We start from the raw sequence: 18,751 nt of genomic DNA on the forward strand, positions 1-18,751 counted from the left end.
TTGGCCCTGTTTGGTAGAGCTGTGAGAAAGTGCTTATAGCTTATGCCTTAACAGCTTATAACTTATAACTATGAACATAAGCTGATTTCTGACTTATAAATTAAGCATCTCCTGCCCCACTCAAAGAATAAACTGATTTCTGACTTACAAAAAGCTATAAGCTGTATTGTTAAGCTAAACCAAACACATCAAAATAACTTAAATTAAGCTGAAAGCTGAAATAAGCAGCTTTTAAGCTGCACCAAACAGGCACATTAAGACAAGGCTTGGCTCGTTTGCCATCCTAAGGGTACGTAGTCCATAAATCCAAATTACAATTTTGTTTGGAAACAGATCCAATTATAGAAATACTTTATCCAAAAGGATAAACTTAGATGAAAATGACCAAAATATCCCTATATATATCATATACACGGCACACATCACAAACAAACACACACTATATCTCTCTCTCTCTCTCTCCAAACCCTAGATTTAGGATTTGAAATAATCATGCGGAGCAGACTTTGTCTACTGGTGCCACCACTGTTCTCCTACTCTTGGACCATTTCCCTCACTGCAAATACATGGAGGCCTTGAAGTTGAAGACTCGTTGAGACAGAGAGACCGCCAAGATGAAACCACCATGTCATCAAAGAAGCTCATCGACACTACTCTCCGCCGTACCTCCTTTCTCTGATCCCTCTCTACCCTCTCATTTCTTGTTTTTGTGTTGAAGAGATGAGGAGGTGAGAAAGAGAAAGAGAAAGAGATTTGAACAGATAGAAAAAATAATATTTTTTGAACAGATAGGGTTTGGTTTGGCTTGGCTTGATATTGCAATAGATCACTCTCGCTAGCAATTGCAACAGATAACTCTCTTTATAATGAAAATAACTTATAGATAGCTTTACATATATTGATTAAAAAAAAAAAATTTTTTGAACAGATAATCTAATTTGGTGAGATATTTGAACAAAGAAGGGAAAAAAATAGGACAAAAATTTCAACAGATAGAATTTCACACATATATTTTCAACAGATAGAAAAAAAAAATCAACAAACAGGAAAAACTTTCAATAGATAGACGGGTAAAATTGAAAACAAAATGTCTTTAAAAACAAAGGTCGGACCTTTCACTAATAAAAAAATTCTATGGACATAAGGCTTAGGTAATTGTTAAAGGGGATTTTTCAACAATTTTCTCTTCTTTCAATTTGTTAAAAAAAAAAAAAAAAATCAGTTTTCAATTGAAAAAATGTTTTAATTTTTATAAATTTTGAATTTAAATAAGATTATTAACGATTTCAGTATGTGTCATCACTTCCAGCAGAGTGAAGATCAATAGAGAGTTGCTTAAATTTGATTTTTATTAAGTTTTGGAACATGTTTAAATTTGACTCGTTTGTATAACAAACCAATTTCAAAAAAAATTTATTTAAATTATTATAATAATTATTAAGCCAAGTATTATGTTGTTCAAGTTCAGTTTTAAAAAACTTTAAGACTTTTAAAATGTGTTTAAGTATATCATCACTGTCATTTTAAGTTATTTCCTTTTAAGTTGTTTTGAATTTTGTTCGAGTCACACCTTATGATTACTAGAGATTTGCCTAACTTCAAGACCCCGAGATTAATCGAGGTGCGCGAACGCTGATCCAAACACTCAGATATCAAAAAAAAGTTGTTTTGAATTTTAATTTTAAATGCAGTCACTCATTGAAATTAATTGGTAGCTCAGCTCTATACCACATTTTTGTGTGCACTATTTGTTTTTTGGATAGTTATTGTGTGCACATTTAATAGTGAGAAACATGAATTCCATTATTTTCCATATTTGCTATAAAAAAAACAATAATTGACCTACTCAAAAAGGTGTGAAAAAATTTCGTTTTAACAAAATTTTGCAAAGAAAAAGACAAAGAAATAGAATAATTAGTCCCCGGTTTAATTTAGTACTAATAAATAAATAAATCAAGAATCTCAGCTGGGGTCATGATGATGAGTCCCTTTGGATTTCTAACTTTGTGTGTTAATTTAGTACCTTGTTTTGCTTTCTGTATTTACTCTGGACATTACTGTCTTTGTTGCTTTGACTATAAATAAAAGAAACAAATATAAGAAAAAACGTAGTCCACAACTTCTGGCGTTTCAGTCCAAAGTTCTATGATTTGAAATTGACAATTCATACCTACATCGTTTCATCTTTGCCCTTCTATCTCTAGAGGAAAAAAAACAAATCAAAAGGCCGCCTCTATTAGCAAGAGTGCCGTGCCAAAAAAATTTATTTTTATTTTTGCAATCGCAGCATTGTTCTACACAATCATTAAATAATCACAAAGATAAATATTCAAGACAAGCCCTAAGAGCTGAAAAAGAGGGAGAACTCAAAACTCAAGAACAAAGACTTACTCATTGAACATTAAAAGCACAGTTGACAGTTTCATGATTAGGACAAAGATTTCCTTATACTACAATTTAAATTTTTACTATCAACACCAAACACTCCCATTTTCTATGCAACGGCTTTACTTAGAACCTCAGAGGCAGCTTCAACTTCCTCTGGCTCGCTTTCTGTTGCAGAAATCAATGAAGCAGACTGAATCTTTCCATCGTGCTCAAGTCGCATCAAAATGACCCCCCTGGAAAGAAAAAACAAAGGTGTACGATTGATATGAGAGAGAGAGAGAGAGAGAGAGAGAGAGAGAGAGAGAGCACTAAATGATAAGACACTAAATCCTTCCACAATTCAAGCTCGCATACAAACAAGAAAAATATTTCAGACCACTAATTCAACACACCACTAATGACGTGACACCATATAAACCCCACCACTGATGTGATAATTTAGCCTTTATTTTTATTTTTATTTTTTTTTCCTGCACTGCCAGCTCATTAGAGCTAGCATTAATGTTACTATTTTAGAACATTCAAATCAATTTTGTACCAACAATGATTCATCTCACTAAAAATATCACCACTAATAGCACTAAATGCATTAAAAAAGTTAAAAAAAAAAAAAAAATACAACTTCAAGACCAAAACATCACATTATTAATGGCGGGACCCACTACCACCTAATTAGTGGGAGCACTAATTGGTGCTCCTAAGCATTTTTCATTTTGTACAAACAATTAGTATGAGGCTAATGCTAGCAAGTGCCTCAGGGCACTTGTCAGGTGTATTTATAATTGTTTGGTTTGAGTTTTCTAAACTCACCTTTTAAAAAATTAAATTTTTTTATTTTTTGTATTTTTATGTTTTCATTGATTTTTTTTTTTAACATTCTAAGTAAATTTTTTTTTTTTATAGATATACCTAACATAAATACAATTAAAAAATATAATATTTATGGAAAAAAAATCTTTAAAAAATTCACTAAACACCAAAAATACAAAAAATAAATAAATATATATATATATATATAAATTCAATACATTTTTCGTATTCTTGTGTATATATTAAAATTTTAAAATATATTTTTATAAATATTTTACTTTTCAAATACATCTAAATTTTTTTTAAAATATTCACTAAAAGCAAAAAAACTCAATTTTAAAAAAATTAAATCCAAAAAATTAAAACCAAACACAATGACTTTCATTTCAATCTTTCTATTTTTAACTTGTGCATTTAGTTAGATGCTTTTATTGTTTTGACTATTTCAGTAGCTTTTAAATTTATACACCATATTTTATAATTAATTCTTTACATTTTCTATGCACAAAACAAATTATTCATTAAGATTTAACAAATTTCAATATGTATTAATGAAAGTAAACCCATTAATTACTCCTTATCAAGTGCCTTGGGCACTTGTTATCATGACCCATAGCATTATTCGTGAACTACAAGTTTTTCATTCTATATATAAAACACCAAACAAAAAAAAAATATTTGCTGAATATCATGGAACGAGCCATCCCTCACCCTTCTCCATGTTGAGGGCTGAACCATTGAACACAAAAGAGTGCTGGCAAAAAGAGAATTTTCCCAATCTAGTTGGAACCTAAGAAGCACATGCACTTTAAAAAAGGTATCGTATCGTGTTAGACACCATGTCGAACACCGACACAACACTAATCAGACACTTCACAATACGTGTATCGCTTAGACACACATAAAGCACATTATAAGCTTAAATAAAATATCTTGAAATTCAATGCCAAAAAAAACAATGTAAATTTATACTTATTCTCCTCTTTTTCGACTTTAGAAATTAGTGTATTGTATTTAGTTATCATCATTGAATAAATGTTCATGTTCATGACATAATAATTGCTAATCCTTATATATGACATAACAAATGTATGAAGTTATATATTTTTTTGTGCCCCCATGTGTCGTGTCTTGTATTTTTTAAAAAATTAACGAGTCTATGCTTCTTGGGTTGGAACCCACCCTAGAGTATCGTAAGAGTAGTTTTCATGCAAACAGCTGATACGGTAACATATGCAAGAGTTTTGAAGAAGGAAAGATGGAATGACTTTTCTGACTCTCAACCTAAAGCTGCAATCAACCTTATCATACTAATAGTTGTGGATGCACTGGTGAGAAGAGATAAATAATTTAGCAAGTCTTTACAAATAAAGATGGATATGTTGTTCCAACCCCATGCATGCATGTCGAGATGCAAAGCAAAGGTGGCGTGAGAAGACTTCCACCTCCAGAGAAGGAGGTCTGAGCTCGGCATCTGGAAGATCAGCTCTCCCTTCTCTTCCCGTTGTTGCCTTTGTTGATTTTCACCATTCACCATTAAAGATGGTAGAAATTTTTTGTGGGTTGGTATCTCTCTCTCTCTTTCTCTCTCTCTGTATAAAAATAGAGACGGGAGGGAGAGGATGTATTGTATCATCAAAAAATTGAGAGAGATTTGTGAGTTGAGTGAGTTTTATCTCTTCCTCTGTTTTGTATTTTGCTCCATTTTAGTGAAATTCTCTTTTCTGCTCCGTGGACGTAGGCATTGGACCGAACCACGTAAATATTGTGTTCTCTGTGTGTGTGAGATTATTTTCTAAGTGTGTTTGATCCTAACAAAGTGGTATCAGAGCTGGTTTCGTGCGTTTTCAGAAAAACAGAGGGTGTGTTTGATTTGTGTTTATAGAGTAGTTTTTGAGATAAAAAGTATGAAAACTTGTTTAGTTTGTCTTTTTTCATAAATGATTTTGGAAAATTGTTTTGGGAAAAGAGTTTTAAAAAAAGTGATTGATTTGATGTGTATGAGAGAGTGATTTTGGAAAGTAGGTAACCAAACAAAATTTTGAGATTTTTTTTAAAAAAATTTATTTGGTTTGATTACTCTTGAAAATCTGTTTGTAGAAAATTTTTCTCAAAATTTTTTCTGAAAAACAAACCAAACAAGGCCTGAGTGTTTTTCAAAAATTGCCCAGAAATCAAAGTGATCGAAATCCACTTTTGATCACATCAGCTTGAAGCTCTCGATGAGATGAGCACAACAGTGAAAACTGCGTCGAAAACAGAGCTCAGACGACTCCGCATACGCCACAAGTGCCACTGACGCCGTTCTCACGCGCTTCTAGAGGAAAAAGACGTGTGATCCCATGCGCAAGCACACACGCGCACTAGACGACCTGACGTCATCTGAGCTGCTGACCAAGCCGTGCCGTCAGCCGCTAACGCCAGCTGGACCGAAGAAATTATCTAGTGCTTCTCAGCCGCACCAGATTTCACCGATCTGAACCGTTCAACTTGTTTTGGCTTGATCTGAGTCATTTGAGGTCCAATTTGGGCGATCCAATAGTGCTTTCCAATTATTTGGAATATTCCGAACACATCCGTACGGTCGGATTTTGCAAATCAGTTTTCAAAAATTTGCAGTCTTTATTTTGGCAATCTGAAGTGCTTTTCCGGCTAATTTGACCAGTCCGAACTCCACTGCGAAACTTGTTTTGCAGACAAAGATCACTTTCTGTATGATGGAGGAATTAACATCGACTTCGGGATCCATGATCAAGCTGAATGCTTCCAACTATGCCATTTGGAAGCCCAGAATGAAAGATGTCTTGTACTGCCGAGATTTGTATGACCCCATTAAGCTTCATGGAGTCAAACCAGCAACGAAAAATGATGAAGACTGGAAGCGAAATAATCGAAAAACCATTAGCCAGATCAGACAATTGATCGATCACAGTGTCTTCCACCATGTCGCCCAGGAGACTGATGCCTATGCTCTTTGGATGAAGTTAGAAGGCATGTACCAGATGAAGATTGCTCGGAGCAATGCCTTCCTGATGGGAATACTTGTGAATTTGAAGCTAAAATGCGGTATCTCTGTTGCTGAATACACTAGTGAGTTTCAAAATCTGGTGAACCAACTGGCAACTGTCAAAATGGAGCTGGATGATGAGATGCAGGCTTTATTACTACTCAACTCTTTACCAGACAGTTGGAAGACTTTGGTGGTGTCCCTCAGCAACTCTGCACCTGAAGGAAGACTGACCATAAACATGGTCACTGATGCTTTATTTAGTGAAGAGGCAAGAAAGAAAGACATGAGTGGAGATTAGTCCCATGCCCTCGTCACAGAAAATAGAGGCAGAGGCAGGGGAAGAAGCAAAAGCAGAGAACGAAGCAGAGGAAGATCTCAAGACAGAGGGAAGTCCAGAGAAGGTACGAGCCGTCCAAGGTTCAAGTGTTACCATTGTGGCCAAGAGGGTCACATAAAGAAATATTGCTATGCCTTGAAGGGAGAACAAAAACAAGGCAATAGACAGTCAAAGACCTAAGATGGGAACACTGCAGTTACTGTCTTAGAGCATATTACATTATTTTCTGTTGAAGAAGAAGAATGCCTCCATATGTCAGACAACGACACCGAGTGGATGATAGATACACCAGCTTCCTACCACGCTACATCCCAGCAGGAGTTCTTCAGTACGTACCAAGCTAGAGATTTTGGTACAGTGAAGGTGGGTAACTCCAGTTTTTCGAAGATTGTGGGAATCGGTGATATTCGCTCCAAACCAAAGTTGGGTGCACAATGGTATTGAAAGATGTCAAGCATGTTCCCGATTTACGCCTGAATCTTATCTCAGGGATAGCCTTAGATCAACAAGGCTATGAGAACTACTTAGGCAAAGGCATATGGAAGTTGAAAAAGGGATCTCTGGTGGTAGCCAGAGGACAGACAATTGGCACGCTATACAAGACTCATGTGGAGGTGAACTTCGACAACCTCAATGCAGTAGAAGATGAGGCATCACCAAATTTATGGCACAAAAAGCTGGGTCACATAAGTGAAAAAGGGTCGCAGATTTTGGAAAAGAAGTCTCTTATTCCCTTTACCAAAGATGCGAAATTGAACCCTTGTGACAACTGCTTATTTGGGAAACATCATAAAGTCGCTTTCCACTCATCATCCAGAAGACAATCAGAGTTATTGAGCAAAGTATACTCTGATGTTTGCGATCCCATAGAAGTGGAATCTTTGGGTGGCAGAAAATACTTACTGATGTTTATTGATGATGCATCACGGAAGGTATGGGTTTATATCCTAAAGACCAAAGCTGGGGTGTTCCAGCATTTTCAGACATTCCATGCCATGGTAGAAAGGGAGACCGGAAAGAAGTTGAAGTGTCTCTGAACAGACAATGGAAGCAAGTACACGTCAAAGGAGTTTGAAGCCTGCTGTGCTACTCGCAGCATTCGACATGAGAAGACTGTTCCTGAAACCCCACAACACAATGGTGTAGCCGAAAGAATGAATCAGACCATTGTAGAGAAGGTCAGATGTATGCTCAAAATGGCAAAGCTGCCAAAGCCATTTTGAGGAGAAGCTATTCGTGTTGCTTGCTATCTAATCAACAAATCGCCATCCGTTCCACTGAACTTTCAAATTCTAGAAAAAGTATAGTCTGGAAAGGAGATTTCTTACTCTCACTTGAGAGTGTTTGGGTGCAAAGCATTTGCACATGTATCCAAGGAGCACAGACAGAAGCTGGATAATAAAGCTACTCCATGCATGTTTATTGGCTATGGAGATGAAGAATTTGGATACAGATTATGGGATCCGAAAAATAAAAAGGTCATTCGAAACCGAAATGTGGTGTTTCAAGAAAGCAAGACCTGAGAAGACTTTAGGCAACAAGCCAAACCCAAAGTTGATGATGTTTCAAACATTATTCCCAATCCTGCACCATCACAGCATGCCACTAACGAAGAAGAGCTACCGCAACATGCAACCAATGACATAGAGTTACAGGATGGATTTCCAAAAGAAGAAGATCCAGAAACAGAGGGTGTTGAGCAAGGGGAGCCACAACCCCCTCCGCTAAAGACTGTTGGTCCACAATTGCGAAGATTAACAAGAGAGTCAAAGCTGTCATCCAAATACCCTGCTTCTGAGTATATTTTGCTTACTGATGAGGGGGAGCCAAAAAGTTTTCAAGAAGCTCAGAATCATAAGGAGAAGAGTAGCTGGCAGCAAGCTATGCAAGAAAAGATGCAGTCCTTGTAGAAGAATCAGACTTATAATTTGGTGAAACTTCCCCAGGGTCGAAAAGCACTGAAGAACAAATGGGTGTTCAAGTTGAAGAAAGATGGCAGCAGAAAGCTAGTCAAGTATAAGGCTCGATTGGTTGTCAAAGGTTTTAGGCAGAAAAAAGGTATTGATTTTGATGAAATCTTCTCGCCAATTGTAAAAATGACATCCATTCGAGTAGTTTTGGGACTAGCGGCTAGTTTGAATTTGGAACTTGAACAGATGGATGTGAAGACGACATTTCTCCATGGTGATCTGAAGGAAGAAATTTATATGGAGCAGCCAGAAGGTTTTGAAGTTAAAGGGAAAGAAAACTTAGTTTGCAGATTAAAAGAGCCTCTACGGCCTCAAACAAGCGCCGAGACAGTGGTACAAGAAGTTTGACTCATTCATGGTGGGTCATGAGTACAAGAGAACTACTTTAGACCAGTGTGTATATGTCAGGAAATTTCTCAATGAAAGCTTCATTATACTTCTGGTCTATGTTGATGACATGTTGATCGTTGGACAGGATGCCACAACAATCAGATCACTGAAGGAATTATCACAGTCCTTTGACATGAAGGACCTAGGCCCTGCATAGCAAATTTTGGGCATGAAAATTATGCGTGACAAGAAAGCCAAGAAGTTGTGACTGTCACAGGAGAAGTATGTTGAACGGGTGATTGAGAAGTTCAACATGAAAGATGCCAAGCCAGTCAGTACTCCATTGGCTAATCATTTTAAGCTGAGCAAGAGTTCTTGTCCCTCCTCTACAAAAGAAAGAGAAGAAATGGAGGTTATTCCCTACTCATCCGCCGTAGGGAGTTTGATGTATGCAATGGTATCCACCCGACCAAATATTGCTCATGTTATTGGAGTAGTAAGCAGATTTCTTTCCAATCCAGGGAAAGAGCATTGGGAAACAGTCAAGTGGGTTTTAAGATACCTTAAGGGTACATCCAAAATGTGTTTGTGCTTTGGAGGAGCTAAACCAGTCTTGGAAGGCTATACTGATTCAGATATGGCAGGCAATCTTGATGGTAGGAAATGTACATCAGGATTTATGTTCACTTTCGCAGGGGGAGCTGTGTCTTGGCAGTCCAAGCTGCAGAAGTGTGTTGCTTTATCCACAACCTAGGCAAAATATATTGCCATAGCGGAAGCTAGGAAAAAGATGTTGGGGTTGAAGCGGTTTCTCCAAGAGTTAGGATTAAAGCAAGAAAAGTTCGCAGTATATTGTGATAGCCAGAGTGCCATAGACCTGAGCAAGAATTCGATGTACCATTCTCGCACAAAACACATTGATGTTCAGTATCATTGGATACGCGAAGTGATGGACAAGCAATTATTGGAACTGATCAAGATCGACACAGATAAGAATCCAGCTGACATGCTTACAAAGGTGGTCTCGAGAGACAAACTCGAAATTTGTAGAGACATTGCCGGGATGGACTTCAAGTGAGAAGTCGGTCATGCATGTGGGTATGGAGGGGGAGAATTGTTGTTCCAACCCCATGCATGCATGTAGAGATGCAAAGCAAAGATGGCGTAAGAAAACTTCCACCTCTAGAGAAGGAGGTCTAAGCTGGGCATCTGGAAGATCAGCTCTCCCTTCTCTTCCCGTTGTTGCCTTTGTCGATTTTCACCATTCACCATTAAAGAGGGTAGAAATTTTTGGTGGGTTGGTATCACTCTCTCTCTCTCTGTGTATAAATAGAGACGGCAGGGAGAGGATGTATTGTATCATCAGAAAATTGAGAGAGAAAGCTGTGAGTTGAGTGAGAGTTTTATCTCCTCCTCTGTTTATGTATTTTGCTCCATTTTAGTAAAATTCTCTTTTCTGCTCCGTGGACATAGACATTGGGCTGAACCACGTAAATATTATGTTCTGTGTGTGAGAGAGATTATTTTCTGGGTGTGTTTGATCCTAACAGGGTCAAGCTGAGGGATGGTTCAAGCGTGTTTGGGTTAGTAGACTGGGAGGTGCCTCACAAGGACAGTGTATGTTAGCCTCAATCGGCATGGCTCAACCTTGTATGGGAGCATATGGAATTGTGCGATTGGTACATGTCTCACTTCAAAAAGCTGACATGTGGATCCAAGCTCATGGAGATGATAACATGGCATTGGGATGTGACATGGCATGCCATGTAGGAGATTGGGACAAATACTCACATATGGATCACGGAGTAAAATTCACATAAAAATAAGAAAAATGAATTTCTCCTTCCAGAAAAATTAAAAATTGGACAATATGAATGAGCTAGACAATTTTTCAGCAGGTTACCAGTTATACTATAATTAAATGATTTTATCTCACGGTTACCTCGCATAGCGTGACTGTATGGATATGTCCCGAACTTTTATTCTGTTGACTGTCCCACTCTGGCTCAAGAGTACCACTTCTTCATCACTTTCGCCATCATCTGTTCAAAACATTAAGCACCAATATGGTCATTCCCAGTAGTGAATAGAAACACCAAAAATGGTTGAAATAATCACAACATTACCAGCCAAGGAAAATCCCACAACAAATACTGCTGCCAAGCCATCTTCAGATGAAAACTAGAAAAGGGAAGCAGAAAAAATGTTATAGAAGAAGAAGATGCAAATAATAATATATTTCTTTTTTAATTTTAATTTTACTGAGAAAGTAATTCATCCAACATACCTTGTAACCTATTAAACCAACCCTATTCAAAGGTGATAAGCGGAAGCTACAGAGAGGAACTCGCTTTCCAAAACCACTCTCAGACACAAACAACAACCATGGGCCACTCATGCTCCTGCCACTGTTTCAAAGATAAATTAATTACTAGAAAGGAAAAAATATGGAAAAATAATTGTGGACAACGCTCACTGTATGAATGAAAAAATAGAACTTAAACTGGAAGGATTTAAATGTGAATGCAATTGCAACAGGCAAGGGGCATATGAACAAAAGATTCAGTTCTCAGCATTATTGTCAAATCATGAATCGTAAGATTCACTTTATTTAACATGATATATATGCATACAAAAATTCACATTTATAAAAATGAAATAATTATGAATCTAACTAAATTATATGTATATTAATGTATTACTGTAATTAATTAATCTCTCTTTCTTTCTTTTTTGCAAGTGAAAAAACGATGTCGTTTCATGCATTTGGAAGCAAAATTGAATCGCATTGATTCGTAGCGAACTGTAAGATTCATTCAATTTAAGATGATAACAATACGAATCAAATCATTTTAGTTGAAACTCGTATCGAATCGTAAGATTGCAATAACCATGGTTCTCAGAACTAGAACACTCTCTAAGAACTATCATCAACTCAAGGGTTGCAAGGCTATAAATATGTTGCACATTTTTCAGGAAACTGAATCCAATGTATATATAAAACATCATGAATAAGAACTAATACCTAAAAAAAACTATACTGGGTATCGGCTGGATATGGCCATACTAGTAGTAACTGGACTATCAAATACAACATAACCAAAAGACTAGTACTAAATTTACATACAGAAGGCAGATGCTTACGGCTTACTCATAACAAAAGACAGCAAAGGTCCAAAAAAATAACTCCAGACTTTGTGTCTGCTGAGTTTGGTCGACAGCCTGGTAAAGTAGCAACTCAGAAGTGGTATCAAACTTGTGGAAATCCATGAGAATGGTTCAGGAATTACCGGCCCTGATTAGCTTCTGAGATCCTCTCAAACTCTTTCCGCATGACTGCTGGTATTATGTCTATGCATGCCATTTTATCCCCTTCCTTTAGCCTCATTGCAATTGAACCCCTAGTATTTCTTCCAAGAGCTCGAATCTAAGCCAAAATACCACGAATTTAAAAGGAATATACCATTAGAAGTACAGAACATCTACAGAATCACAAGGCTATGAAAAACAAGCAATGAATCACCCATTAAGACAGCTACAGACCAGATGAAATGAAGATATTGAACAGAAAATTTCTAGCAGGGAAGTTCTTAAATGTTGAGCTTATAAAAAAGAAGAAAAAAAACAATAGAAAAAGATAAAAAAGGAATAAAGATTGATAGAAAAACAAACTAAAACAGCAACATTTCAGCATTCAATCAAGCAGAGACAAGGTCAAGATATGTAAAATCTTCTACTTAGTGAGAGATGATAATATATGGTATAATATAATCAGACAACCACCATGAACCCCATGTCACTGTACTGTTGTCGTTAAGACTTATAAGAGCTACACAAATATACATATTTCTATTGTACATATAAATGTACCAAATCAACAAGTAGTCAAATCAACGATGTTCCAGATCTTACAAGGATTGTGATGCAGTACATAAGCTGGATGGCATCCACATAGGGCTATTTTTCCTTTTTCTTTTTGACAACAAAGAAATTTATCAATAAAAAGAAGGGGGACAAGCTGTCCACTGAACCAAAAGAGAGAAATTACAAAAAACAGAACCGTCTACAAACAACTCTCCAAACCTAGAAATAAAAACTAAAAGCATCCCCTTAAAAGGAGAAGATACCAAAGCCCAAAAAAGAAGCGCAATAACAATCTGTATCCCAAAAATACCCCCTCAGTCTTTGTATTTGTCTTCAAAAACTCTAGCATTCCTTTCCAACCAAACAATACAAATAACCACACAAACACCACAACTCGAAAGAGCCTTTTTATTATTCAATCCAAAGCCTCCAAAGTCAATACAAAGCAAAAGCACACAAAGAGGTACGACCCACTCCAACTCTGCTAGCTGAAATACACTCCATATGACATCACAATGGGGAAGTGTAAAAACAATTGATCAATGCACTTCTCAGCCCTCGCACAAACGTCTCACCGTTGAGGGAGCGAAGAACAATTTGTACTTCACTTTCGAATTATTTCATAGATACTAAAGCTTCATATAAGCCGAAGTCCATGAAAAAACTTCAACCTTTGGGGGCACATATGCACCCCAAATGAACTTGAGAGGGATAAATATCGGAATATTAGGATTATCAATGATCTTATTTAAAAAGAATTGCAAGAAAAAATTGCAAAAGAATGAAGATTCCAAATCAATAGAATAAAAAGATAAAGAAACACTCTCAAATGGATTACTTTTATGGTTACTTTTATTTGAACAGAATTAAGGCAGCAGAACATTCTCTTGATCATTCTAAATACTTCAAACTGTTCTTGTTTCTTAAATGAATACATCTCCTCTCCCAGTTCCACTCATCTAAAAAGAAGTGCATGATTATCCTACAAGTTTTTCATTCAAGTCTGAAACAAACAAACAAACAAAACATTGCGGGAAAAAAGGTTCCAAGCCTGCAAAAGCTCAAAGACATGAATCTCAACTAAATTGAGTAAAACAAGAGAAACAAAAGCAATAAATGCAGCCCTGGCCATCTTATTTATTCTGTTATTTGATCACTCACACACACAAAAGAATCTAAAAAGAAACCAAAAACAAGAGCATATATTCTTTCTTTGCTCATGTTACTTCCACAAAATTAAATAAATAAAATAACTGGTTAATCTAACCAATTGCATCTTGGTTCAGCAATTCCAGTTCTTTGATATGACACAAGTACAGAAAGATCACTTACAATCTTACAGGAACTCAGAATAACCATTCCATTTTGTGAAGCCAAGGCCACAAGATCATCATTTGTGCAACGACGGACCCATTTTAATTCATCACTTGGAACCTGTCAAGTTAATGTATGAGGCCTACAATAATACTCTTATTATTACGCACCAAACTAAAATTAATACAAGAATTGGAAGACAAACCAATTGAATTGCTATAATCCCCGTTGACCTGATTGATGAGAAATAGTTCAAAGATACTTTCTTGATATAGCCCTTTGCAGTAAGCATAAGAAGATACTGATCTCCAGCAAACTCGCTCACAGGAATAATGGAAGTTATTCTTTCACCATCAGATAAGGACAAGATCTGGCTCCACCATGGAAAACAAGGATAACCTTTAGAAAACAGGAAAAAGGCAACATCCAAATATTTGATGGCATGGAAGGGGAAGGTCCTGTACCTGAACAAGTGGGGTGCCAGCAGCAGCCCTGGAACATTCTGGAATTTTATATGCCCGAGCTGAGTAAACTATGCCCTTATCACTGCAAAAGTAGTTTTTATTTCTTACCAAGATTGTTGATCTAAGGGGGGAATTGATGAGAATCAAAATCAACTACAAAATGTTTGATATGACCAGTGGATAGAGATTCTAAAGTTCGTAATACCTATGTTATAACTCAACTTTTAGTTGGGCTCAGCAGGCAGTGCATCAAAGGCTCAGATACAATATTTTACCGCACATTAAACAGTCAAACAAGAAGGAAAAAGAAATGAAAGAAAGAAAAGTTAGGATCATTTGGCGTTTAAAGCTTATAGACTCAATCCACAAAAGCTCAAGCTAGGTGGTTCAGCTCTATCTGAATTTCATTCGGTCAAGATCCTCAAAATATTAAAACAGGCCAGGTTTGGTTCGGTTCAGTTCTTGGTTGATGCCAAACCAACTTATTCCACCGCAAGTTTCACTGATAACTCATGTTCAGAAACCAAGAGAAGAAAAACACATCGTATGCAGCAAACAAAACCTAGGTAGCATATTTAATGAACAAAACATATGAAGAGTTAGAAGAGTGAAGCCATCACAATCAATAGAAGATGAAAATTAAAGTGCAGGAGCAGTACCTGAAATATAGGACATGGTCATGCGCATGACAAATAAGGAAGTCGGACATTGTGTCATTTACTCTTAATTTCCCAACTGATTTACCAATGGTTCCACGATTTTGAAGATTAAATGTGTTGGGCTTCATTCGTTTAACATAACCCTTCTCACTAAGTGCCTGGAATTGTAACCAAGAACTATCGAGAATAACAAAATGATAATAAAATATATATATCAGGCTCGAGAGTAAAATAATGCATGAGTCAAATACCAGTAGTATTTCTTCGTTTGGGATAACATCTATGTCTTCAAGTATACCACTATCAGTGTCCTCCAACAATGAACGCCTTGGAGTGGAAAACTTGTTCTTTAGTTCAATTGCTTCTTCTTCTATCAACTAAGTAGCAAAAAGTGAAAGGGATCAACTAACAAACTAATATAGGTTAATAATGTCTATATCATTCAATGAGAATCCATTCCAAGTCACATGCATATATAAGAAGTAACCATATGAGGATCTAGAAAATAAAATCTTTTAAACAAGAACCCAATTATCTTCAAATTTACAAGAAAATAAAATCATATTGTAAAATTAGTTTTAGAAAAACAACTAGAAGAAAATTAAAAAATGTGAATCTTTCCATAAAAAAGTGGAATATAGGGGAATCCTTGCAGTTTGCTGTTTACTGCTATTCTTTACATTCAGAGAAAATAAATCACCCCTTAAGGAATACTTTAATACAAAACAGCTCACAAATTAATGTTTATCTAAATACACATATATAACTGAACAAATAAAACAATCCAAAAAGAGAAATCCATTTCCCAAGTCCTTGCAACTAGGGTTTCTGTGCTGTAATGAGGGAGTATGAATTCAAGCCATAAATCTAGCACTAGCAGTCGACATGTGGGGCCCAACTGTCAGCCAGCCCCTTGCCCCCTCCTAATCCTACAATCAAATAGGGCCTATATGCATGCCACTTGTCATTTTCATACAATCTCAAGATCATTATCTTACATCACATTAGATTGGGTCATGTCTATGAGTTTTACTTCTTGCATGCAGTCACAACATACACCAGCCATGTCGTATTGGCATACACAAGTCCTGCCAAACAGTCAGCATGGTTCAAATATCTATCATCTGTGCTACATGCACCCATCCAAGTTCCTGAGATGATGGTTGGCAATTGGCAATCTTACCATTCATTAATAGAGACAGGAGATTCAAGTAAAAGGAAGGACAGAACCTAGATGACACTGCCCAAATGAGCTAGAATAAGAACCGAAGCTACTATCACATATACATGCTATCAACATCCACATCATAAGCTACTAATATCAAAGCACACACACTTAAATGGCCAGGGAACTAATTATCAGAAATTCTTACAATCTATCTATAAAGGCTGCATAGGAAACCAGTATTAAAATCACAGTGCATAATTCAAGACTAGGTTGACTACACATAAGAAATTAACCTGTGTATACCTGGAGGATTTGCTTTTTGCTTGACAAAAGTTCTTGTAACTTGGAAATTTGTTCCATTAAGGAATTACTTTCATCAACAAACTTATTTCTCTGCAAAATTATGAGTACAAAAGCTCTTTAATATGATGGTAATAGAAGAATCATAGCTCTGGAAATCCTCACCAAGAAAATGTAAAAAAAAAATTAGCAGTGCGATTGCTTTGCACCTCAAGCAGTGTAAGCTTTCTCAGGCTTATGTCTAATATCGCCTCAGCTTGTTTATCAGACAGATTGAACTCTACAACAAAAACAAAAAATAAAAAATAATTTATTCAACTAGCTATAACTTTGCAAAGCAACAAAAATGGCAGAATGACCATACAGTAAGGCAGCAACTTAATCAAATATTCACCATATAAGTAGACACATCCTTATACCCATTTAAGGATTTGAAGGCCATAACAATCACCTCTTTACTCCAAGCTAGACATGTCCACCTCAGAAATACGGATAAAGCTCTAACCTTTCCATCTCCTAGATTTTGCAAAAAGCACCACATAAAACCAAGCAATTCCACTACTAATTTCTTCCTCTGAACTCAACACCCAATCACCAACTCTAATCTAATCAATAAAATTAACCCGTCCATGTACATTTGTCATCCTATGAAAAAAAAACAGGTATTCTGATCATCTCCACTAATCCTTAACCATGTCCTAGAAGCCCATTACTTGCAGCCACACACAAATCTGAAAGGAGACCTCCCCTCCTGATGGCCCCACAATCCAGGAGGAAAGACAAGTGATCAGGCATTGGCCTCGGCAACAAAACCTGCACCACATCTGAGAAATGCTCCTCCCAATCCGCAGAGACAAAGAACCTATCAATACGAGACATATAATGATCTTCCTGAGAGTTTGACCAAGTATAAACACCACCCACCAATGGAAGATTCAGCAAACCCAGGTCATCAATGAAACCAGAGAAATCACTCATAGGTTGAGAGACTTGAGAGCAACCCAACCTCTCACAGGGGAACCAAATAACATTGAAATTCTCCATAAACAAGAAGGTGCCTCCAACCTGAAAGCCACATCTAACAATTCCTCCCACATTTGTGTCCAGATATTATCCTCCATCAGGCCATAGAGTCCTAAAAAATACCCACCTAAAGTCATCACTGGCCATTTGAAGAGACAAGAAACAGAAAAAGACCCAGCTTCACAATCCTCCTTGGACAACACCCTCCTATCCTATGCCACATAAGAAAAACACCACCTGCATTATACACAGCTCCTAAGTGCTCCCACTCCACCAATCTACCACCCCAAACACTAACCACCATAGTATCCAACTCTCAAATAAGTTTCCTATAGACAACTATATCCACTTTTCAAGAATCAAGAAAGCTTTTATTGGCCCACTCGTTTTCGATGAAGATGAAGAGGTAAAGCGCACCACACTTTGACCACTGCCAGGACATCCGAATGTTGTCCACCCTCCTTTTCACCAATGTTGCATCCAGACTATGGTTCAAAGCCACTCGTTCCATCCTACCTACTACACAATTCTCAACATTCTTCATCACATTGGAATTGGAAGAAAGATCAACCTCAACATCACAATCCTTCCTCCCCCTCCTCTAATTGACACCGACCTCCCCCTTATGCCCCTTTGGAATCAACCTGGCTATGAGTACAAGGCTATATTCTTTGGCAATTCACTCCCTCCTCTTGGATCAAATCCCTTAAGCACTTTCATGAACCCTTCCCACCCATCTCCGAAGTGTTGACTATGAAATGCAAAGCAACTCAAGGTGCGACGAACTAGAAGCCCTCACCTCCAAAATACTCCCACCATTATTGACCGGGCAACACTCCCACTTCCTCAACCATCACAAAGACTACCAGAAACCTATGCCTCTCCTCGACCTAGACACCTTCACCATATTGGATGCCAAACATGAGAAATCAAATCCTCCTAGGGCTTATCCACAAAGATATATGTCAGGGAACTCAAGGTCCACCAAATAAAATAATGTCGTCCAACTTTCTCCTCGGGGACCATTTGACATCCCTAGTCTTTACATCTAGAAAGCTCTACAACTATTATATTTACACAAAACAACGAACTCAAATGAAGGCCTTGTTTGGTT

The 18,751-nt window shown here is 37.0% G+C and overlaps 1 protein-coding gene across 2 annotated transcripts in view; it reads right to left on the reverse strand.

Moving 5' to 3' along the window:
• Positions 1-2,217: 2,217 nt before the first annotated feature.
• Positions 2,218-18,751, reverse strand: part of GYRA (DNA GYRASE A) — a 40,924-nt gene continuing 24,390 nt past the window's right edge. The window contains exons 16-28 of one of the 2 annotated variants that reach the window (XM_028243673.2): positions 16,824-16,894; positions 16,618-16,707; positions 15,398-15,523; positions 15,147-15,304; positions 14,488-14,569; positions 14,229-14,393; positions 14,042-14,143; positions 12,136-12,272; positions 11,990-12,067; positions 11,133-11,253; positions 10,972-11,026; positions 10,788-10,887; positions 2,218-2,621 (exon numbers count right to left, since the gene is read on the reverse strand). In XM_028243673.2, the coding sequence (XP_028099474.2) occupies positions 2,495-2,621; positions 10,788-10,887; positions 10,972-11,026; positions 11,133-11,253; positions 11,990-12,067; positions 12,136-12,272; positions 14,042-14,143; positions 14,229-14,393; positions 14,488-14,569; positions 15,147-15,304; positions 15,398-15,523; positions 16,618-16,707; positions 16,824-16,894 (1,412 nt within the window). In that variant the 3' untranslated portion in view covers positions 2,218-2,494. The remainder of the gene's footprint in view (positions 2,622-10,787; positions 10,888-10,971; positions 11,027-11,132; positions 11,254-11,989; positions 12,068-12,135; positions 12,273-14,041; positions 14,144-14,228; positions 14,394-14,487; positions 14,570-15,146; positions 15,305-15,397; positions 15,524-16,617; positions 16,708-16,823; positions 16,895-18,751) is intronic. The other variant, XM_028243674.2, reaches the window with a different exon arrangement.

The sequence above is a fragment of the Camellia sinensis genome, chromosome 5 (assembly GCF_055761805.1).
Source record: "Camellia sinensis isolate YWXY chromosome 5, ASM5576180v1, whole genome shotgun sequence".
Taxonomy (NCBI): Eukaryota; Viridiplantae; Streptophyta; class Magnoliopsida; order Ericales; family Theaceae; genus Camellia; species Camellia sinensis.